Consider the following 24,854-nt stretch of genomic DNA (forward strand, 5'->3'; position numbering starts at 1 on the left):
AATGTTGTATTGTTCGATACATATGCGTACCGAACCGAAAGCACTGTATCTAACGGTTCAATATCGATACATGTATTGTTGCACTCCTACTAAATATGGCTATGAATACAGTGCCAGCTATACAAACAAAAAACCCCATACCTCATGTCTGTCTACAGATCTACATCCTGCCTTGTGGCGTTAATACATCCTGGACTGACTAACAGGAGTTAAAAGACCTTGTAAGGAATTACAAAGAAACAGAGCCTTGGAGCTCCAAGTTTGAAGACTCCATTAAGGCTGAAAGTGTACCGACATACAGATGTAGAGCACTGCCGTTGAAGAATGGTTGTAATTAGTAAAAGCTTAAATGAAACAACCCAGGGAAGGGAGAGGAACAAAGAAATTGAAAAAGTGTTCCCAAAGAAAGACAACAGCACTGCAAACTCTGCAGCAAAAGTCCCAGATTCTTTGAAAATCGCTCAATAGACGCTAGAAAGCATTTTAAATATACCAAGGACTGCAGAGACAGACAGATGGAGATTGAAACAAATATCGCAAAGAGAGGCAAAGAGCGGGTGGCTACACTCCAAATTGTTATCGACATTGCATTTAGGACGGCAAGTGACTCATATTTTCCCAGACACTCAAATCTAACAATCACATTTAATGCAATGGCAAAGCAATATCAGCTGTTTTCTGCCTATGTGTTAATTAAGAACAGGAATAAAAGCTGGAGAATCTTTGATTACATCAACATTCTGTTAAAACACTGCTGCCTACGTGATGAATAAAAGCAGTTTTTGAGCAACCCAAGCTGCTAAAGCTGCTAAAATTGCATGAAATGCTGCCAGGTGTGACTCAAACTCACATGCTATGCCCTTTAGTTAAAAATGTAATCACAGAGATGCAATCCCCATGTCGATCACTTTCCTGCGTTGTTGTTCAATAATCAGAGAAATGTAGTTATTTAATGGCATGCTGTCATATTACACATCTAATACAGAATTTACAACCACAAGCTTCACATTTCCTAAGATGACCTGGCATTTTTCCACCCATCCTCAAAGACTGTGTGGAAAGTGGGAGATTTATTTTTATTTTTCAATGTGTTTGTTCTGTGTGTATGTAAAAGGAATAACAAGTGCGACTGAGATATACAAGCACATGAGGGATATTAGAGGCTGAAGGGAACAATGGGCAGGGAGGGGACTCATTTACTCTGCACCCAGCTGAGCACTATAAACCCACCCTCCCTCTTTCTTTCCCCTCCCAACCTTTGCATCCTCTGCTCGCTGTAACTAGGCAACACTAGCTTGAAACGATTCGGATGGTAGAGGCAGGCCCATCAAAGGCAAAGACAGACAGGCGGGCTTGCTGCCTTTTTCTTCCCTTCCTATCTTTCTCTTTGCCTTTACCACCTGCTTATACTGTACTAATTGCTGCAGAGCATTACACTGCTTGCTGATGCGGTAATACAGTGCAACACAGGATGAAATCCGCAGTATGAGATCCACAGCATCGCCTTTGAGTGCAATGCAAACCTTCATATGCCTGCTGCATCCACAGAAAAACAGCAATTGGATCTCATCTCAGAAGTTCAGTTAAACTAGGTGTTTTGGGGAAGTCAGGCACTGGTCTGAAGACAGTGTCTGGGTTGAAAGCAGCAGTTGATAAAACAGTAGGAAAGAAAATCATGCGCACAGGGCTGACAGCAAAGAACTGACAAATAAGGAAATAGAAACAATAGTTGAGGATTAAAATAATCTTTACAAGCACACATAAACGCACACACACAGATCAGAGGTGTGGCTATACTAAAGCGCCATCTCTGAAGACACATAGGACAGATATGGCCAATTAGTGGCAACAGGACTGAAGCAGTCTAAATAAACAGCAGTCTGGGGGGACATAATGCAGATTTGAAAAAGCAATCCAAGCTAAAGTTCCTCTCTCAGTATAGACAAACTAGGAAAAACTATCTGAATGGACAATCCGGTAAATATGGTACTGCACTGTAATGCTAGTGGGGTTCTAAGTATATATGTCAATTTAAGAACAGGAATTAAAACAGTGGAAGGAAACTACTGAGCAGCTAGTACTTATCTTGCTCTTTTATTCTAAAAGCACAATGATGCTGATTTGAGATGTAACAATAATGCAGATATGCTTTTGGCCTGTGTTTGCTGGACCTGTGAAAGCTGCTCAAGTGTGATGCATTAGCCCTGCCGCTCTATGCTCCTCAACTAATCCAAGCCACTGTCTCTCTCTCCCTCTCTCTGTGAGCTTTATCTAGTGTCAAGCTGTGGAAGGAGCCGGGGATGACAGGAAAGCCATCTGTGCCAAGCTCCATCACACTCTGCCCATGCTGACATTTCCACAACGCGCATGCACGCTGGAACATGTTGGAATCAAAATCCACACATACCCACGTACGACATTTGTACACAAGCATGCAACCAAAACAAACACAGCAGAGTAACTATGGCTTTCCAGTGATGCACAAAGTTAGTGGTAAACACTCGCATGTGTACCGTGACAGGGAATCATGAACTGAAGAAGCAGTTTAGAAAATGGGTGATGAAATAAATGATAGGCAAAAATGAAAATGAGCCGACATCAAATTAGCTGAACCACCCCACTGCAATGACCCATAACTCGCGTCTGAGTGGTATATTGTCGACTGTGTTGCCTGTCAGGTGTTGGCAGCCAAGCTCGGTTTCCAAAAGCCAATCAGCAGCATGTAATTACCTCCACACCTGCTCACCTGACACCAACAACTCCACTGGTCCCATCTGATGATGTGATGGCTGCGAGTGCAGCTTATCTGGGCAAATCAGCCCCGACGCCACGAGGGTCACCACAATCAACAACAGTTCATTCACTACTCTACCCTCAGAATGATCCCACGTCACGTTTCCTTCATAGGGCAGCATCATCTGACTGCAATTACTCTTACTGTCAAGTCCCATGAACACCTACTTTTAGTTCTCAAGAAGGTGTCTGAAAATAATATGCTACACTGACTACACTGATGTGAAAGTATGAGCTAGACAGATGATGCAAGAGAAAAATCTGCTGATACTGACAGCTCTTCCTGTTTCTCAATTTGAGTCTTGCCTCTGTGAATAATTTAGCAAATGTGTTTTCACTCGCAACTTCTAGTTTGTTCAAGTTCTCACTTTATTTAGAAAGATGGGTATTTATTTTGAGATTAATTTAAAATATGTAATACTGTATTAACCTGCAGAGGAGGTCGACTAATTTAACTTGTGAAATGAACCAAGGGAGTCGCTTTTCTTTTAATGCCTCATAAAGAACATCTAACAGCAGCAGCCGGTGTTGAAGTCAGGCAAAGTCAATTTATTTATACAGCACATTTATACACAACACAGCTAGAAGGCTGATCTAATGTGTTATGAACAAACATCTGAATTTGTGTATTTCCTCCTGCTTGGATTCCCTTTCAGTCATGCGGCTGGTTAAAACTGGAAAAAAAAAAAAAAGCAGGCTGATTTTCTTCCTAAAAACGTTTAACCACGGGTGTCAAACATAAGGCCTGGGGGCCACAATCGGCCTAACAAAGATGGAAAATCTGAGGGAGTGCATAGACTTTTTAGGTTTTACAGTTTCTTTTACAGGTAACCTTAAAATCAAAGCGAGCTATATGTGGCCCACGATGTAAAACGACTTTGACACACCTGTGTTAAACCATGTATATATGCCTTGTCCTGTCCTGTTATCACTTTTTGTGCTACAGAAGCACTTTGGGGGGTTAAGTGCCTTGCTCAAGGACATTTAAAACAAATAAAGAGGAAGATTAAAAAAGGCTTGAGGTTAATTTTAGGTCTTTTTTTATTATAGAATAAAAAGAATGATGTAAAGAAACTTGCTGTTGATGCGCTCTTTCTTTAAATCAACACAAACAGACACTCCTGTTTTGTCTTCACAGCTTTTCTAATAATTCAAGTGGCCTGTTGACAGCTATCCCCAAAAGATCTCTTAAGCCCCCGAAACACCACATCTAATGTCGCTGCGTGGTAAAAGCAGCAGTTACACCAAGCAAGCAGACACACAGCATTATTCAAGCTGATTTCTGATTCTAACATTCAAAATAACTGGTAGGGATCTACAGAGACACCGGCCACAGGCAGTTCATTTTGTTTGGTCATCCTGCTTGCAAGAGCCACACACTCTTGACAAGCTGGATGTGTGGAATACACTCCAGAGTACAGAATGAGGACCTGGATCACAAAGGTTACCGGCATTCCCACGCCTCACTACCCAGCCCTCTTCCAAAAGCCCCTGCTTAACATTTTGACAGCAAAGACCGAAAGAGAAAAAAAAACAGCATTTAGGCCAAAATTGCAGCTTAACTGTTGAGTTTATTTTTCTCTCAAGCAACACCAAGTTGGTCAGATCAAAATATTCAGGCCCGGTGGAGCATCAGGGCTGCCTTCGAGCAGACCTATTTAAAACTCTGCGTGCACATGGTTGAACCATGAGTGCTATTTTAACAGGTCTTCTGCCCACTGGCCTTTATAAATGATGATTTCATATACACATCTGGCATTTCCTTTGTCACTTTTTTTTCTTTCCATTAGTTATAAACGATTTCACTAACCTCAGGCTCAAACAAACTACGGATAATTTTTACATTTACAAAATGTTGCTGTAAATTTAAAGAAATTCCTTACTTTTTGTTATAAAAAGTGCACTTGTGAAATTAAGCAAAGCACTTTTTTTTCTTTTTCCTATATCTGGTAAAGAAGGAAAGTCCAGAGAAAACCAGAGTTAAGTAAAATGACCTTTGAATCTAACAGTATTTAACCGACTAAACAAATACCTCAAATTATTTCATAACACATATGACAGTACATATGATAATACAGCAGCACCGAAAGTCCAGCGAGATCCATGAAGAGACACGTTCTCATATTTTAATGAGTGCTCCTTATCAGAGATCCAGAGGCTTGCTCCCTTCCCCTCATCAGAACTGGCAGAAAGCCATTACGATGTGAATCTCTCTGGAGACTGCAGTGACTAGTTCATTTGTGGACAGTAAATGCGTCTTCCCACTAGAAAGCCAAATCAAGCCAACCGGGACACCAGAATGAGATTGTCACAGACAATTGGATTTTCATTAACAATCTGTGAATCAGTTAATTTGTTTCTAAAATGGAAATTAAGTCCCTCTGAAATGATTTGTTATTCCTTTAGGGAAATCACTGGCTTGTGCCCGCAAAAACAAGAAGTTGTCAAGCAAATGAAGAGTTTCTTGCAGGCTGCAATTGTCAGTGTCTTAAGCAGACATGATTCAAACCATCCCCACCAACAATAGCCACTCAACAGCTGATGCAGCTTCTTTGCTTCATCAAAAGCAAATTTCATGTCTGGCTCCTATCTAAAAAGCTGAGGCTGTCCTGTTAGTGCAGCAGTGTGCCTAAACACAAGTAACTAACAACACTACAGAATTCCTCCCGAGAGATGGTCCAAAAACAGACACTACAACACTGATGAACACGGCCTTTAACATGCTGGTTCCCAAGTACAAAGCTGTGTGAAGTCTGACTGTGACAATTTGCACCAATGTGAGAAAACCCCAGGTAACAGAGAGATGAAATCACAGCTAGCGAGTGTTCGTTCTGTGTGCTGCCTAATGCACAGTCTGCCCAAACAGCACCATCACCTAAACAAAACAGCGAGAATGACCAAATGTAGCTGCGTGCTGCATGTTGCATTTGACTAAACCAGTTTCCTTTTGTAACTGTGCTGACTGGTGATTAGGGGAATTGCAAATATTGCAATATTTTATTGGAGTTACAGAGAAATCAATACTGACATTAAACAACTGGCAGAAAACGACTTTAAGAGGTAGCAAAATATTATTTACACTGCCAATTACTGACCCACTGTGGCATATATTTCATGAAAAATGTCATATGAAAATTTAATTTCAGAAATGAAAATGGATAATTGCTAAAACTGGATTCTAACAGTTGTGATTATTCTAAATTAAAACAGGATAATTATTTTAATCAACTTTAATTATTAATAGCAACTAAAAACCAAACATCACTGGTCTGTTTTTCTCAAGTTCGGAGCATGGGATCAGTTCGTTCCAGAGATTTCTGTTGGGCCTAATTACTTAAAATGTTGAATTGTACAATAAGAATGTGATTAAACGTTAGAGCTACTCATCAGAGAAGATGAGAATTACACAATATTGATGCTTGCTGTAAGGAATCAGTTCAGTAAGGAGTGGGTAATATTGATAAAGACAACATAGTTTAACACATTTTCAAGTTCCACTGGCTTTGGTCTCACTGTAAATTTCAAAACAAGCCTAACTAATACCTAACTCTCCATCTAGTTGAACTCTTTTAGACACAGGCTAAGGTGCTTGGAAAGAAAGCGACTGGACTTTAAGTTTCATGAAGATGTTTCACCTCATCTGAGAGTTCCAGGTATTTAAACCACAGAGGGGGTTTTCCCTTGAGAGGGTCACTGATCACACCTCATCACATGAGTGAACCTGTGAAAAGGAGTGGGTCATTATCACCAGAGACTTCCAAGTGAAACCATTATAACACCTTGCCTCACCATATCATGTGACCTATTAAGGTCACCTGTAGATGTGAGTGGAGGTTGAGGCGCCTGGGAAGGGATCTCAAAACTGCATTTTAGGGGGCAGACCGTTGGTGTCGTAACCACTCCCTCTGTTCAAAGATGGTGACAGGACGTAGTGTTTAAAAGTAAGGAAAATGCAAACCTGTCAAGTCAAAGGGAAATTAGTAAGTCATTGTGGTGCTGGCATGAATGTTGCACTCCTTAAGTCAGTTTGTGTGTTTTTTCTGAGCTATATGTGAAGATCAAGAAGATTTTGAACACTTAACTCTTAAAGGCTTCCTGTTTGAGAGTTGTTGTGTGGCTAACATGGAGCCAAAGATGACTATAAAGTCTCTTGACTTCCTAATGGAGGAAATTTCTACTATCAGGTTGCAGGAGAAAAGCATCCTTGATATTGTGGAGGAGGTAAAGCTCCTCTGCATCCAAAATGCAGAGAAAGAAAAAAAGATTGCATACCCAGAGAGTAAGAGTAAGGTTGCAGACCTGGAACAATACTCCAGCATGAAAGAGGTAATATAAAGTACTCAAATGACAAATTGTAAAATATTCATTAAACTAGCTTCCTCCAGCGATCAGTTTAAAGTACTTCCTCCGGCAGGCCATCAAAAATATGGTGGATCTGCAGGTTATATCAGTAAGGAAGCTAAATAAATATTAACTGATAAATATTAACTTACGGTGAAGGGGTCAGATTAAATCAGCACTCCTTTTCGATACGTAACTGAATCAGAACAGATGACGTGACAGTGAAATATATTTTGCTTTATTTTGTGTAGCATTTTTTCCTTTTCTTTGCCAAATGAACTTCTGTATATTATTTACATTATCCAAATATAGTGAACATAAACAAACAAGTCCAGTCGCTTTCTTTCCAAGCTCCTTAGACTACCATGACCTGGATGACTAAGACCTCACGCAGACGTATAATTTAGACACATGGAAAATCAAAGGTTCAACTTGAACACTGATTTTCCAGCTACCATGATGGAAATGGACTGACAGATTAATCCACATTCAAAGTAGTTGTAAAACCCTCACACCTGTGACCGCATTACATCCGACCGCTCTGTATCGTGGACAACAATGCCCCTTAGCCGTTTCAAACTCATGCTCAACCGCAGCCTCTTTCACACTCTTTATTATGCATCCTACTCCTAAAATCACTGCTGAACCTGCTTTCTCCACTTAAACTTTTGTTAATGTCCTACATTTACTAAAGTGCATTTTAACAACCCACCCAGTTTGCACGAGAAACCACTTTCAATATGGGTGGAGAGGGTAACAGTGACAGCACTGATGCTACAGAATTTAAATTTGCTTAACAAAACAAGACAAAGTGAAAGTCACATACAGCCTATCAGCCATTGTCTGTTCTTTTTTTTAGTTAACTAAAAGACTGCGTAGTTATTTTGTTAGTTCTTTCATCAGGTAATTTTGTTTTTTCTGTTTAATAACAAGGGGGTGGGAGAGATGTCAAAAAGCTGCTACACCATCCACCATTATGTCCTCTTTAGCTGAATGGTCAGACAGGTCAATGTGTCTGCTTTGTGAGTTATAAAAAAGAAAAAGATATTCCACACAATGTTTTTCTTTAATTAAGAAGAAGATTAACCTACTTTCAGGGACTGCAAATATGGCATTTGGGTTTTTTTTTTTTTTTTTAGTTTTTAAGCCAAAATACAAAATTTTGTAGCTTCCTACAGCGAAGGATTCAGAGGTTGTTTTATAATCAGGGTTCATACACATTTTACAGGGTCACATTCAAGCACTTTTTAAGCACTTTGAAGGTCCATTTTCAAACTTTTCCAGCACATTACCCCCCCCCCAAAAAAAAGAATGCATGTTTTAGCATCACCTCAGTAAGGCCATGTAAAAATTAAGGTTGACTTAAATGTCCTTTGTTCCCCTTTTTGTTAAAATATAGAAAAATACACCACAGACAAATACTGAAAAAGGAAATGGTGCAATATGCGTATAGTGTACAAACTCAGAAAACACATTTCTCTTAAAAATTAAAATTTGCAAATGTGAACAAATCAGCTTGTTAGAGATATTCATCTCCAAGGCCAAATTAATATGTCTTTGCATGAGGTACTGATGCTTCTTTCCTATGTGACACAAAAAAACAGGAGACAGATTTTTTTTTTTTTAACTAGTTAAGCACCCACGCACCCAAAAATGGGGGCAAAAGGGAGGAGATCACGTTTAATCGGTTATAACACAAAGTCAGAAATATAAGTGCCGACATGAGTACTGTCCACAGAAACCTCTGAATCTCAGCTAAAATCTCATATAAACCATTTCTACAGACACCAAACAAAGCAAAGACACCAAAAAGTTAAAAGAGCAAATACGTCACCATGAATTTGTGGACAGGTAATATCCATATTTTGATTTATGATTTTCTGGAGTTAAATGTGAACCAAAGCATATTTTCAAAAGTGTTATATGCTGTAAAATACTTTTAAAAATTAGGCGAGGGTTATAAAAAAATCTAATTTTTTTATGTTTGAGTCACAGCAACTTTGACATAGTAACATCTGCAGCAATATGTATACATCTGATGACATCTCACAAGTGTTAGCTTTATTTGATACCAAAACTGTTATACAGAGCTTTTAATTGCAGAGAAAATTTATTTTGGTCATTTCATTTTCAAGCAGAAAGCTCAGAAAACCCCTGGGGGCCTAACAGGTTAAAGTTAATTCCCAATAAAACCAACTGTAAGTTGTTTAACCACATTGCTGTCTGTATTATTGTTAAAGTCATAAATGATCACCTTTAAAGTGTTTGTGCTAATAACTCCACGTACAATAAGACAGGCATGGAGAACAGCACTGACGGGAGAGGCTTTGAACAGATGACATACTCAGTTTAATTCAACATATAAGACTTTAAGAATGCCCAAGCATCTACCTAAAATCTATTTATTTAGACCAGCGGTCTCCAACCTTTTTTGCGCCACGGACCGGTTTATGCCCGACAATATTTTCACGGACCGGCCTTTAAGGTGTCGCGGATAAATACAACAAAATAAAACTAGTACCGGTACCGAAAAAAAGAAGATTTATTCATAACACACGTGAAAAGACCCAGGAAAACCGAGTTAACGATAAAAACGATAACAAAATAACGCTGAAAACCGATAAAACCCCTGAAAACCATACATTTCACACCTGAGCCTCAACTCTCGCGGCCCGGTACCAAGCGACTCACGGACCGGTACCGGTCCGAGGCCCGGGAGTTGGGCACCGCTGATTTAGACTATCATCTGTGATATTTTTAGGTACAATTATAATGTACCTAAAAATAATGTACCTTAAATAAACAGGCAACCTTAAAGTATGAAATATTAAAACACTTAAATTTGTCTGTTGTCTCAGTGGCTGATAGTGCGCCACAGGCCTCAATGTGAGCTTGAAGCCATTTATAATTTATAAAAATAAACAGATTTTGAATGAAAGCCAGGGGACTTCGGTAGCACAAAAAAAGTGGCTATTCTTTGTGCCCATACGGATCAGTCCCTCTTATTACCATTATTTCCTTAAGCCTTAAGTTGGCTAGTTAAGTGTCGGACTAACATTTAAAGCTTTTACTTGAGTGAAGTAACTCATATTACTGCTACTGCTAAGTAATGTTAGCTAAATTCACAGCATATTCCATAAATCCCCATGCCATAACTAAGTGCTATAATAGCGCTGCCATACTCCATCACACGCATTTCAATCATTTCTAAAGCAAGTTTAGTGCACTCATCCCCGACTGTCTGGGGGAGGGGCGGGGTCACAGATTGAAACAGACTGACATGCAGGGGTGCTAGGCAGCCCAGGCGGAGAAATTTTGCTTTTAGACTTTGCGACTTATTTTATTTCTCTACCTGATAAGAAAACTATTCGGTCAGATAGTTATTTGTGGTGAATGAAATACAGTTTCAAGCAATTTTAAGCACCACATCTGAAATTCAAGCACTTGTCAAACCTTGAAAAGACAATATTAAAATACAAGCATTTTCAAGGTTTTCAAGCACCTGTACGAACCCTCTATAATGTAAGACTGTCCCAATTGTCTTTGAATCAAATCAATTATTATTTTCTAGTCAGATATTTGCTTTGATCATATAATGCAAAAGTCTTAGTTTCCTTATATGTTGCTTCCAAGGTGCCAGACTTTCTCGTGATGTTGAGCAATAGTTCTCCAGACTTTACAACTACTCTAAAGACTCTAAAACCCTTTCAAATTCTTTCTTTGGACATGAGCTGCTTTTCGCTGATTTTCAGTGCATTCTTGTACCTTTTCTGTTTGTTAAGTCAATTAAAACTGACCTGTGAATCATTCAATCATCCAACGGCTATCTAAGTCAAGGCACGAGCCAGTGTTACAAAAATCTCACAAAGACACAATTTTAACTTCTGTCTGTTTTCTTTAGGCACTCTGTTTTAGCAGCCTGTCACAAAAACACATCACTTCGTCCCTATTTCTCAGTTGAACGTATGAAAAATGCCAAAGATAACACAATAGGTGATTCCCATAGAGATGAAAATGTGGCCCATCTCAGCATGATGTGCAGTGTGTCCTTAAAAAAATTTGAGGATACTGCACAGCAGAGGACAAAAGAAGAAGTGGCAGCTACGTGGCTGCGTTGTCACAAACTTGGGTGTCCACACCAATCACATGCCCATCCAGCGGGGTGATGACGTTACCTCTCAGCCTTTTATAGCTAAGAGGTATAAATCTACAGCACATGAACAGCATCTAAAGTCACATCCTCGAGAAACATGAAAACATCCAGCAAAGCTCTGCGATAGGTTGGCTCAAGATTTGATTTGCACAGTATTCTATCTTAAAGCTTTGACGTGCAGTTTTTAATTTTGTCAATTTTCAAATATGAATTTCTGCAATTCTGCACTTGGCATGGTTTACATGGGTATGGGTAAATCCCTACTTAAAGTAAATCTAACATCTATATACTTACAAAAGACATTAAAAAAACAACAAGTTTTTATTAATATTTTCACCTCACACACACTCAGAATAAAATAGTATCATACACCATAGATATAGGTCAACTTGTCTGGAAATCATAGTTAGGAGACTCCCCGGGCTCATCAACCAGGCATGAATAATCCATGTCCAGATTTCAATTAGCCTGCAAGCAAGACTCATCAGTGTGTGTGTGTGTGTGTGTGTGTGTGTGTGTGCATGCTCCAGAAATAACTAATTTTAACACTGATGAGATGGACAAATGCTGGGCCTGAAGCCATTGCTCATTTACAGATGTCTGTGGTAAGTAAAATCCAAACAGGGCGAGGGATCCATCTGTTTAATCACCTTTCACATTTCTTTGAATTCTAAGAGAGAGCAAGAGGTTTAGTTTTACCGTTACTTGGTGCTGCTGAGCTGCGGTTCAACATTACAAAGGTCTCTGATCAAATTAGGCTAAAAATAGAGCTGCTGTTGATTTGGAGATCCCGCTCTCTATTCTGCGCAGCAATGAAAGTAAAGAAGCACATAGAGGTCTAATCATTATCTCTGTTCAAATCATGTCCTCTGTTTCCCTCTCATTTTCTTCTACAGGGAGTGTTAAGAATAATTTTTAAAAATCTAGCTCTCAGCCAGTAACATGACTTTCAATTCAGAAGAGAGGAGAAACTCATACGTTCACCTTCTTAATTAAAAATAAATAAATAAATAAATAATCAGAAATATTACCTGTGGAAATGTGTGTGATGACAGACAAACTCAAGGTATTTAAAAAAAGATTTATTTATGGTGTTTAGTCATGCTAATAAAGCCTTTATACACACACACACACACACACACACACCACTGCTGCATTGAAAAAGCCACCTTTTACAGATTTCTAGAAACACATCTTTATATAACTACTCGTGAATTTTTTATATCAAATGCATTTAAAATAGAAACTATCTCGACTGTGTAATCTGCTCAGTAACCACACAAGCCACCAGTCTAACAACACCAGAGAGAAAGCACAAGTATTTTAACAGCAATATGCTCTCATTTGGAACCAGCTGCTTAAATTTCTATTACAGATTACGAACTTGACCCTGACAAATCTCTGCATGGACATTGCTATACATAATTTGCAAAACAGCCATAACAGGACAGACTGAACACAGACAGTCTATACAGTATGATTACAAAAACCCAGCAACTGAGCCTTTCATACTTCTAAGTAAGATGTGCACTGAGGTGGTTTGTTTGCACACACAAACACACAAGAGTGTGGTCATGTGTTGTCAACACTGTCAGCAGTTTTTTTTTTTTAATAAATCACAAGCTCTGTGTAGCCAGGGTAACGTAAATAAATACACAATACAAAGGGGCAGAGATGCACTTTGTACAGCTAAAGTTATTATATCGAACGTATATATATATATATATATATATATATATATATATATATATATATATATATATATATATATATATATATATATATATATATATGTTCGATATACACACACACACACGATGGCCCTCAGTATCTGTTTCCCTGGACAAAGCTGTGATCCTGTGCAGGATACACAGATGAGTCTTGTGTCGATGGAATGCTATTATAGTTCCAGTGAGAGGGTGAAAGGGTCACTACCTAATCACTAGTGTAAATAGCCGAGGACAAACACAAATAACCAGCATGGAGTCTGCTCTTGCGTCCCGCTTTCTATCTATTGTAAATGGCACAATGCTGAGCTTTGTTTCTGGATTTGTTGGCTACTTTGAGCTCTTGTCCAGTGACTCTGTGAAATAAAACAGTCTTTGAAACTCTAACTACTATTAGCTTAGTGTTGCTATAATTTTACAGTTTATTTCAATTACTAATCTATCTGCTGAAGGTCTAAACTAGGGCTGGGCCATATCATACCGTTCACGGTAATACCGGTATAATGTTGGGCAACGATAAGAAAATGAAATATCGCGATAGAATATGGGTAAAACGCGCATGCGCAGTCCCTTTGTTTTCATACGCACATGGCGGAAAAAGCATGACGGCGACGGAGAATAAGAAGGGCGAAAGCGGATCATTGAATGACCCAGAATTGGTTTGTAAAAATTCTGCAACTTCAGTGGTGTGGAACTGGTTTAGCTTTCGTCCGTCAGATACACAACAAAGCACTATTTTTGGTAGAGCATGCTAGTGGGTCGTCGTTATTACCGCGTTGTTTGGAAAATACGGCACACTTAAAATCAATCCTTTGATTTTTCTGAAAATCAACAGTGCCCCTTATAATCCCGTGTGCCTTATGTATGAATTCTGGTTGTGTTTACTGACCTCGAAACGATTTTATGTGGTACACGGCGCTCGAAAATCTGTCAAATGTTTTAGTACGACTTTGCTAAGCTACGAACCCGCACAGCTTGATGGATTGTCGGAGCATTACGGCTATCGTAGGCAGGCGCCTCACGGAGTGATACGTACTGTGCTTCAACATAATATTACCGTATTGTGTGTTTGTATAACCTCTTTTTAAGTTTTGTGGATATTATACATGGTTATGCTGAGGATATGTCGGCCAATTTCCACTGGAAATGCCTTTTGGTTAAACTGTCAGCAAGGAATTTGCATTTGCACTGTTAAATTTTTATATAACTTTAATGCACATAAAAAACAGCTGCTTGTTTAAGTGAAAATACATTGAAGGGTTTTTTTGCACTAATAAAGTTGTGGAGTTGTAAAGTATTTTGTCTAGTGTCAATTATATCGTCAGTTATATCGTTATCACAAATTTTCAAATGTATATCGTGATAAATATTTTTGGTCATATCACCCTGCTTTAGTCTAAACTGGTCTAAACAACCAAAAGCATTTATTTATCCAGGTAAAGGTTTATGGTAGCATCTGACGGTATATATGTTTAAATGCTAGATTTGTCATACTCACTGTACTTCTTATACTTGTACTCCTGTTAGAATGCCGTGGTCACTGACTGATGAAATCAAACTGCAGGAACAAGCTGCCAAACATGTGTTTCCCTTGAAAGCCGTCTGGGCGCGTGGATAAATCTGCTCTTTATTAGGACTTACCTCACACAACTTCTTGTGAAAGTGTTATAACCATAATGAGAGACGTGACTGCTTGATAACAGCAATTATCACTACTACTACTGATCTGACTTTACATATATCACGCATCTACTAGATTTGAATAATAAACGTGTCTGTTTAAAAGTGGACTGAACTGAGATTACCTCAAAACCCAGTAAACACATGGAAAATAAACAAGCTGGAGCAGGACTGAGGCACAGGGCTGTGTAATCAGGAGCTGGGCTGTGACTAAAGGGTGTTTTTAACCGTGAAGCCCATCTCACAACTGGCGCTCCTCATCAGACACAGCCTCTATCACGGGAGATCTGTGAGTCCAGATGAGGCAACGGGAGGCCCAGGCAGGCCCCTCCTTGAAATGCCTTTGAATCCCCAAGAGGACCTGAAAGAACTAGGTAGAAAGGATTTCTGTGCTACTTTGCTTAGCCTGTTGGTATCCAAACCCACATCAGAAATATCAATATCAGTGGTTAGCAACTAAGAAATCCTTTGCAGCGTAAACATCCAAATGCTTATTAAAAGCCACGCAGGTCAACACTCACATGACCCACTCCACGACTGATCCATTATTTAGAAAGCTGCTGAAGAAACAGTTCAGAGCTTGTATTCAAAGCACATCATGTGAGCCCCCCTTTCAGACATGCACGTTTGCATCTGAGTGGGTCGGCTTCATGTTCAAATGTGCACCCTTGTCATTTGTCTTGTCTGTAACACTCATGACATCAACCATAACAGGCCAGACCTTGTAAAGTTTGTGTTGTTTTACACATTAACAGACAGGCAGGGGTACGACTGCACGCCCCTAATTACAGTGCGAGTTGTGCAGCTCACAAAAAAAATGCAACCACTTTGGAGAAAGTCATAAATAGCACTGAAAGAGAAACAAAAATGAACACATTTCGGTCTTTCCACCATGTTTTAGTAAGAAAACTCGTATTGCGCAATGTCATGTGCGTAGGAAATATTAGGTACACAATGGTACACATCTCCTGCCTGGAAAAAGGGAATTAGACTGAGAGCAGTACACTGTAGCTTTGGCGGTGGTGGTTGGAGGGGACCAAAAAAAAAAAAAAAAAAAAACACTGCCATGGTTGAGAAACTGTGATAAGTCTGCTTCAGCAACCAGCATTGGGGCTGGTTCCTGCTAATGTTTCACAGCTACTGCACATCTCTTCAAGCATTACTGGTAATTTCCTTACTGCTATGGAATGCTGGGATGACTTCCTTTCCCCCCATTCACTCCCTCTCCCTCGCATTTCCTTAGAGTTTCTGCAGGGTTTCTTTGATTGTCAACGATACACAAACAGGGACACTTAAGGCCTGGCTCGAATCGGATGAAGTCACTGATCCTAAATAAATTTGTTTCAGTCAGACTGAAATACTGCTGCTACTCAAATGCTACTTGTCTCCAACAGCTGTGTTAATGTTTAGAGGCCAAAAGCAGTGTCACTTGGCTTTTATCTGTGTGTGCGCGTGAGAGTGTTAATGTGCTGGTGTTAATGAGAGTTTAAACTGGTTACACATCTCCTACTTAAAAGGGAAGTGAGTGGACACCCTGTCCATCACCATTACCTCCCACCAGAACAGCGACCCGCACTCAAACTGCCCTAAGTTATGCTTTCTTTCACATGCATCTTAAAAATCGCACAAGACAGAGGTCCACCTTGAAGACATCGGACTCATTCAACCTGCCCACTGTTGTTTTTCTATGGCAGAGTGTCATAGGAATGAAAGGTATCAGTGAAATTGCTCTTTTTTTTTCTTCTTTTTTGAGGAAAACTATCCTTATGTTGCACCCATCCAAGCTTGGAAACATCAAATATGGCAGATTTACAAGCTAGGAGTCCAATGAAGATGAAACCCATAGTTACTGCAGTTATTGGTATTATGGGTGGGTGGGTCCTTCGCACAGACATTGAAAGGTCGCATTACCTGTTTAATCGCCTATTTCTGCAGAAGCGTGAGCATATTGGAGTAATAAATCACAATATATATGAAATACTAAACGATTTGCAACACTATTATAAAAATAATGTCAATAATGTCTAGAGGAAAAAAAACTTGTAGTTTCTTATTTTTATTTAAATGCCATAAAGAAGCCAGTTAGCATCTTACCATCTATATTTTCTCTGTCGCTGATGTGCTGGAGGTTGCAACCCGTGTCTTCGCGACTCAGCTCCGGCTCGGGCCGGTAGGGCTCCAGCCTGGAGTGGTTGCTTCTCCGGTGTTTGGGGCTCGACGACACGCAGCAGGAGGTTGTATTGCCCATGTTTGTGAAAGCAGCTTTCGGTTGTATTCCTCAAGTCCAACTCCACCCGGCAGGCTTTCTCCCTGCTGTTGCTGCTAGCCTTACTACAAGAGGAAAAAACGGGGCGGTAACGCGGAGACGGGACCCCGGTGCAAACGAGCTTTGCCCTGGTACAATTTGCGTTACACGCCCTTCTCTCGTGTCCACGGCACGCTTAGTTAAACAAATGGAGCCATTGAGAGCTACTAGAAAAAAAAAAGAAAAAGAAAAAAACCCGCCAAGGTTGGCTAATGAAACAGAAAAGCAGCTAAATGTCCACTTCCAAACCTCCAGGCGAGGGGAGGTAGTGCCCCTGGATAGCAGGCTTCGGTATCGCTGTCGACTCCCTCGCCCTGTAATTCCTCTCCGAGCGTGCGTTTACTCTCTGAGACACATTTTCCGAGCACTGTTACTTTATAACGATACGGATATAAGAACATGGCACTTGAGCTGGTCGGAGAGGAAGGTGTTTTTGCTCTCAGCGCTACATGGTTGCCAGAGTACTGTAGACTGCTGCTGCTGCTACATCCGCTGCCGTGTTGCTTTCAGGTACTACAAGTACAGTCAGATTTTCGACAACCAAAGTTGCTTAAGCACTTTCGAATTAGGGGCCTTTAATGGCCAGAAAAGAAAGTATTTGTGATTATAAAGAAATTGAGGGATAAAGGTAACTCCAGAGGTAGAAGTGCGCTTTGATTTTTATTTAAAGTTGCTTTAAAAAAAATGTAACTCAATATATAAATTGCAAATAATATTACTCTTATTAAAAAATTCCACGCTCCCTGCCGCTTATAAACATATCTTTAAAAAAAACCCACTGCGCTGTGGCTGTGGTGGAAAAGGTTCCGGTTCAAGTGGGTAGTTACAACCGTGTAATAAATGCTCAATTATAATACCGTCTACAGGATACAACCAAGGAAACTAAGGAATGTAATACAACGTAATGACGCTACGTTTCTTTACCCCCATTTTTTAACCGATATTTTTATGCAGTTGTTGGTGTATCTGTAAACTAAAAATAGAAAGCAGTTCATTTTGCTTGAAAAGGTGAATGAACTGTGCTGTTTCCCTGGTTATGACTTGTTATGGGCACAAACACGGACGCCTGTCCACACCCGTGTTTGTGTACAGTAAATTACTTGATCTTGACTAATGACTGGCAAATCCATACGGGGCTTTCCTTTGCATGTGAAAAAATCAAATACGGATTATCTTTGTAGTATTAACTGGATTTTTTTTTTTCTGGTTGGGGTTTGGGAGTGCAAACAAAGTGAAGCCCTGAAGAATAATAGCCAGTTCAATCAGGACGTTTCTTCAAATGTACGACAATGTGTATTTGTAAACTGAGGCTGGAAAAATGAAAAAAAAGAAAATCCTGTTTGCAGGATTGTATAGACTGAGATGACCAGGCATGATGCTGTAGTGCAGCCTGCTGGTACTGTACCTGCACTGCATTTTATGACAAGATTATTTGAATTTTTAAAAACATGTATTTTGTAATTTGATCTTTTTTTCATTTCTTTTCCACCCCTGTTAAATACCAAGATTACAGACTGTGCTGTGCTTTTTATTCTATGAATGTAGTGTGGAAGCATTCATGGCAGGATTTTGGATGATTAGTCCCTTCAATAAAGCCCATGGTATGTTTTAATTAGGATGTAAGATTTACCCGCACAAAGCATTTGATCTGATAGCATAGGTCAGGTATGCAAATGCAGCATTTAAACTCAAAGCAGCTGTATTATCCTGTTCCCAAATAGTGGATGAAACCCTTCCTCTCTGACGATGGAAGGGTTTAAAGACTGGACAGGAATAAGGTTTCACAATAGGCCCAGGTGCAAGGCTGGTCTCAGTGATACTGGATTCTTTCCTTTGTTGCTTTGTTACTAGGTCTCTGCAGCAGATTACACATAGGAGTGACACAAGCACTGCACAAGTAAGATCCCTGATTGCTATCCACGAGTCCCTTTTTTTCCTTCCATCCTGTAAGCTGGTTAAATATCAAGCAGATTCTTAATATTTTCCTTTTTAGAGCAACAATTTCTGAATTTGCTAAGCATTAGAATATCATTACTAAAGAGAGCAGGCAAATATTTCCTTTCCGTTGGCACATCTGTATTCCACTGGTTGTGGTTTAAGAAAATGTGCTTAAGAGCACTCTCTAATCTTCCATTCGTCCGTTAAAAGTGCAGCTCTTCCACAAACTGTCTGTCACCTGCAAAAATGCAACAAAAGAGGGGAAATGACTGTGCTTTATTAGTGACAGTCCCAGTATCAAGGTGAGCCATCACCATCAGCGAAGGACGGAACGTCATGTTCCAAGCAGAAACTCAAGGCTGAGACTCAGAGTGGCAGCGTCTGCTTTAATGGAATGTTAGCTTATAAGGTCCGTGAGGCCTTTCGTCTCTCTAAGCCCAAACTAACAGCAAATGAACTCCCGTTGACTAGTTTTAAGTCATATGCAGGTCTTTAACATTTATTGCATGTGAGAAGAAAGACACAGAGAGGCTGAATGAGAATTTTATTGAAGTGAAAACATTCCAAAAGGCCTTCACATGGGTTCTGACGATTCTTAACGTGCTGCAGAGGAGAAATCAAACACCAAGAATCCAGCAGCTAATATGTCATTAAAAACAAATGAGCAACTGTCTCACGAATAGAGTGTTAAATTTAATCACAGATACAGATGCAAAGGGAACAAAAAAAAGAAACGACAAGTTAATGCAAATGCTTCAAAAACAGATATTTTTTCTAAACATACACTCAACTATGCTGCAATATCCCAAAAATATAGAACAATGTGCAGCAAAACCTCCCCAAATAAATAATAATGCCACTGGTTAGAGGCATCGGACCTTCTAAAATCAAACAAAATTTAAAAAAAAAAAACCCCACAAACTTTGTGAAGCCCTGAAGATCACATGAACCCTGATGTTTGAAAATTTGGCTTCTGGCAGCATTTTTCTCCCTGAACAGTCCTCCAAACAAAGCCATCATAAAGACTACCGATTAATGGAGTATTTGAACAGACCCACATCATAATATTGTAAAGGAATGTAAAACGCAATGCGGTTAAGGTAACGCAAAGGCATTGCTGACACGTTCAGGTTTAACCTCCGCTGTTGGACATTCTGATCCACATAGGGCCTACTTCCTCTAGAAGCCTGGCTCACAAATACTCACTGATATCTCCTGAAACAAGCTGCTTATTTCAGCTGCTGCTGGTGTATGGATAATTCAGAGCCTGAAACACTGATATCATCGTGTAAACACATTTAATCAGCAACTACAAAGGGTGTGTGTTCGTTGGAGTGCGTTGCGTGTATAGGTACACAGAGTCCTCAAGATGGGCCACAGAAACAAACCGACACAGTCCACACAATCCCGATTCCCCATCACTCCACTTTGTGACGATAGATGTCTTTTAAGGCTCTAAGCTCTTCTATCAGAGTCTTATTTTGATTTTCCAGCACGGCCACGCGATTCTCAAGGCACCTGACATATTCCTTCTTCTTCCGCCGACACTCACGGGCAGCTTCCCTGGAAGCAGTGGACAACAGAGGACTCATTAAAGCTGTTAATCTGAGAACAACACATACAAAAAGCCTACCACGAAAGGTTAAGATGATTATCTTTTTGAAGGCGTTACCATTCAAAAACCTCCAGGCTAGGTCTTTTACATCACAGCCAACCAAAGGAGGATCTTACAAAGTAAACAATGATTCACTGATAAATAGCCGATCATAGTAAAATCACAGTGTAGGGAAGAAATGCAGGAAAAAAGACAACCAAGAAAAGCTCGCGTTGGAAACAGCTGTTTACAGCAAGCACATAGTCAACACACAATATAGAGTACTCTGTTTGCTCACCGCCAAAATCACTATTATCCACATAAACGCGTATATGTATATATGCGCACAAAATTTGACATTTTAACCTCCATGTGAGACAACTCACTCCACACACCAAACACGGGATACAGAGAAGGTAACGTGAGGACAAATAAGAATTAGAAGATAAAGAGTGTGGATGAAGGTGAATTATGTGGTGAACTAATGACGTGCTATAAAACTTATTATTACATGGACATGTCATGTATTATCATGCAGATGATTGTATATTATACAACAGACACAGCAGGAATGAGATAAGATATATTCCCCAAGGATATACTTTGAATCTATCCAGCTGACACTGGATTATTTAAATTGTTGTTGTTACTGTGTTGGCACGAATGCCTTATTATCTGGGTTATATTGTCCAAGAGAATGAATGTAAGCACTCCTCTATACCTGTTCTTCATCAAGCGCAGCTCCCTCTTCTGTAAGGCATCCTCTATAAGTTTCTGGGAGCTGTGAGCACTGGGCCCTGCGACACCCTGAGGGAGGCTGGAAGTGGGGTTACGCAGCTGGCAGCCAGTCAGGTCACCAGGGGTGCCTAGGGAGACGCAAAACAACACATCAGACTCAGGGATTTGGTCATACGTTTTAGGCTAATAGTTTACATCCTTAATAGACAGAATGTTTATTAATGAAACTGTATTTTGCAGTTTTTCATGTAAAATAAAAGTTCAGTATGACACTTGATTGAGTAGCTTTGCAGAACCACTTTTAGCAGCAAGAACTTTAAGTAATCATTCCCTGACTTTATCTGCCTTTTACGTCATTTGATTAGCAGCGGCTCACTGCTACTTACCCTCTTAATTCCTATGGACACAGTAAGGCGACACAGTAAGGCTGTACTCATGAAAGATGACATTTACTGAAGTTGTTATGTCATGTAAATTTTTCGCTTGCTTAAATTATTAAATCAAAAGCCGGAAGACTTTTGTTGCAGTTGGTTGAGTAGCTACAGTTGCTATCACAGCTACTGGAGTTAGAGATCCAGTAACAAGCAGCATCTTTAACTCTTTTCCCCATAAAGACAACATTTCACGACCTCCCCTGTACCCTTAATAATGAGTTTTGACACCTCAGTATATGTCAATAAAGACCAGCAGGCATTCAAAGGGGTAAAGAGTTCAAATTGGTAGTGTGAAAAGTGTTTTGTGGAACAGCCTCTTTCAAACCCAAAATCATAATCTAATTTTCACATTTTTATTCAACATCAACATGCTATCTATTTATTTTAATTTAATGATCGACAAAATTAAAGCACACAGCCTGAATAATCCTGGAACTTGTTGTAACTGCAAGTTCCCATCAAACAGAATTCAGATTTTAAATGGTTTTATCACACGCTCACCCAGTATGATGCTTAAAGCTATAATAAGAAACAGAAATAATTAGAGCATGAGTGACTCAGTTGCATGTATTCTGACAAAATCTTATCGAATCAAGCCAGTGTATGATGCTGTGAGAGAAATAGACACTGAGAGATGGTGCCATTCCTGTCCACTTCTCCTTCTGTTCATTGTTTGGTCAGCACCAGTAGGACTCATTAATTCTGTGATATGTTGGAACTGCGAAAAGAGCCGTATGTAACCACAGTGTGGCCGGCAGCTGACGTCAGTGTGCATCTTATTCATTGGGTGCATGTGCATGTCGCTGCTGGGGGGCCTGTTCCAGGAAAAGCAGTGACGTCAGCCAGTGCTGCTATGTGCTCTGAGTGGGCAGAGTGCTGAAGCATTTCACAAAGAGAGAGAGGCAGAGAAACAGAGAGACACAGGCAGAGCCTGTGAAAATGTTTCCTACCGGAGCAAGCTTGTTGCAGCTGACCGTGGAAAACGAGGATAATCTCTATTTTTTTCGGATCATCCGCTACTTTTTTCAGAGGACCCTACTTGTGACATTATTTTGAGGAAGTTACTGAGCTTAACTGAGCTGGTTTGGGGAAAAACTGACTGAAAACATATAAAGAAGAGAAAAGCGAGCATCGCAATAATCTCTTTTTTTCCAGTCTAAAAGCTCCTAACTTATTTTAACTGTGAATTTTCCCACTCACCATAAACTCACGAATCTCACTAACTCTTAAAGAGACAGTCCAACAAAACAACAATCTGAAAACGCACTCTCACAAAGATCCGGTAATAAAAGAGACATACCTGTTTCTGTCTCATCCCCAGTCACAGCCATACTGTATACACTCCCAGCTTTTCCAAGAGAAACTGCTCCTTTCAGAGTCTTCTCTCTCACTGAAACATTACCATGGCCAACAGTGGAGCTGTGTGTGTGCAATTTACAATTAGAGGCATTGACATCACCATGACATCACTGGCCTCCTGATGTCAACAGTATGGTTTGCTCTCTCCCGACACAGCGCTATGAGTCAGGGGCTCTGCTGTTTGTCTTTGGAGAGGAATTTTTTATCAGCTAGACTGAAGCGCCTCTTCAGCTCCGAAGCAAACAGGCAGCTGAAGGCACAGAGTATGACTGCAATATTGAAAACCTGCTTTCTCAGAGCAGAACAAAAAGTCACCAGTGTGTGATAGGAACTCTTATGTGGTGTCACATTTGTACTTTTATTCAAATTAGATCTATACAGTAAATAGACAGGCTACTGATATCGATAAAGTTATCGATTGAACAAATATAAATAGCTCTCGTCCTTCTGCCACAGCAACTTCCATACCCCAAGCTAAAGGAGTTGGCTCCCCCTGCAGGCATCACAGAGGTATGATCTAAGTAATTGGAATGATGTAAAAGCTTGATGACGTCTGTACGTGTGTATTTCTCCCAAATTTCTATGTTACTTTCTCAGTCTTTTGAGTTGGCGGGGAATTACTGGTAGAGGAAGCACTTAGATCCTTGACTTAAGTTGAATTTGCAACCTCACTGTAAAAACACACAGTGAGAGAAGTGAAAGCTAAAGTGTTAAATATTCAAATGGACTTTTACACTGTCCAACTTTGGATCATTATGTGATTAACACACAGAGAGATGTACATAAACATGCTTTGGGTCGAGGTGGAGTTCGTTCTTTCTTTTTATGCTCTTTTGGAAATGCATCATATTTCAAGATCATCGCAAATTTTGCAGGGTGGTAAGTCATCAGTAGCGCGGAGAATAAAGAGTGAATAGAGAATCGGAGAAACAGGCTGAAAATCTGAATACTGTATAAGTTGGTATGGAGGCCAAATATAGACTATGAATAATGAAACCTATCTGCTGGACTTTGAATCTCATCTATCTTTCAGATGATTTAAGATAAAAATGTAAATATAAAGGCACACACACTGAGGGGAGTTGTATCTGATTTTCTCTTGTTGGTGTTGTTCCTGCATCATCATAATAATGCTGGTCCAGTATCAACATGGAAACTGACCAATCACGTTGCTGTGTGATAGCTTTGGAATGCGGTGGAAAATAGAAAAAAAAGCTTTTGTTTATATAAAACTCTCTTCTGAAAGAAATGGTAAGGATTTCAAGTGTTTTCTTTATTGAACATAATAATAATGCATTATCAAATTCAGTTTTCTGCTAGTCAAATTTGGTCAATTGTGTTGGTTTGCTTGTGATAGTTTTTATAGCATTAGCTAACTTCTTGGCTTATGCTAACTGAATACTCAGACAACCTGATTGGTCAGTTGATGGACTGGCGAGGCGTCTGCAGTAGTGCGGATGCTCTACCTGTGGTGAAAAGAGAGCTAAGCATGAAAGCAAAGCTGTCGATATACAGGTTGGTCTACATTCCAACCCTTGCCTATGGTGACGAGTTGTGGCTAGTGATCAAAAGAATGAGATCACAGATACAAACAGTGGAAATTTCCTCAGGAGGGTGGCCGGGCTCAGCCTTAGCAATAGCAGCTCGGTCATTTTTGAGGAACTCAGAGTAGAGCTGCTACTCGTCCACACTGAAAGAAGGCAGTTATGGTGGTTCAACATCTTACTGAGATGCTTCCTAGCCACAATCTACGTGAGGTTTTCCAGCCATCATAGTGGGACGAGGCATGGGG

The 24,854-nt window shown here is 39.9% G+C and overlaps 2 protein-coding genes across 5 annotated transcripts in view; both read right to left on the reverse strand.

Moving 5' to 3' along the window:
* Positions 1–17,485, reverse strand: part of ccny (cyclin Y) — a 43,264-nt gene extending 25,779 nt beyond the window's left edge. For all 4 annotated transcript variants that reach the window (XM_063484146.1, XM_063484144.1, XM_063484145.1 and 1 more), the window contains exon 1: positions 16,789–17,485. In XM_063484146.1, coding sequence (XP_063340216.1) covers positions 16,789–16,942 — 154 coding nt within the window. In that variant the 5' untranslated portion in view covers positions 16,943–17,485. The remainder of the gene's footprint in view (positions 1–16,788) is intronic.
* A 1,988-nt stretch (positions 17,486–19,473) lies between these two features.
* Positions 19,474–23,119, reverse strand: LOC134634542 (cAMP-responsive element modulator-like). The gene is made up of 3 exons (XM_063483804.1): positions 23,004–23,119; positions 21,253–21,397; positions 19,474–20,500 (listed from the first exon to the last, which is right to left on the reverse strand). Exons 1-3 carry the CDS (start codon positions 23,032–23,034, stop codon positions 20,356–20,358), a joined length of 321 nt encoding a protein of 106 aa, XP_063339874.1. The 5' UTR covers positions 23,035–23,119; the 3' UTR covers positions 19,474–20,355.
* Between the last annotated feature and the right edge of the window lie 1,735 nt (positions 23,120–24,854).

This window comes from Pelmatolapia mariae, linkage group LG9, assembly GCF_036321145.2.
Source record: "Pelmatolapia mariae isolate MD_Pm_ZW linkage group LG9, Pm_UMD_F_2, whole genome shotgun sequence".
NCBI lineage: Eukaryota > Metazoa > Chordata > Actinopteri > Cichliformes > Cichlidae > Pelmatolapia > Pelmatolapia mariae.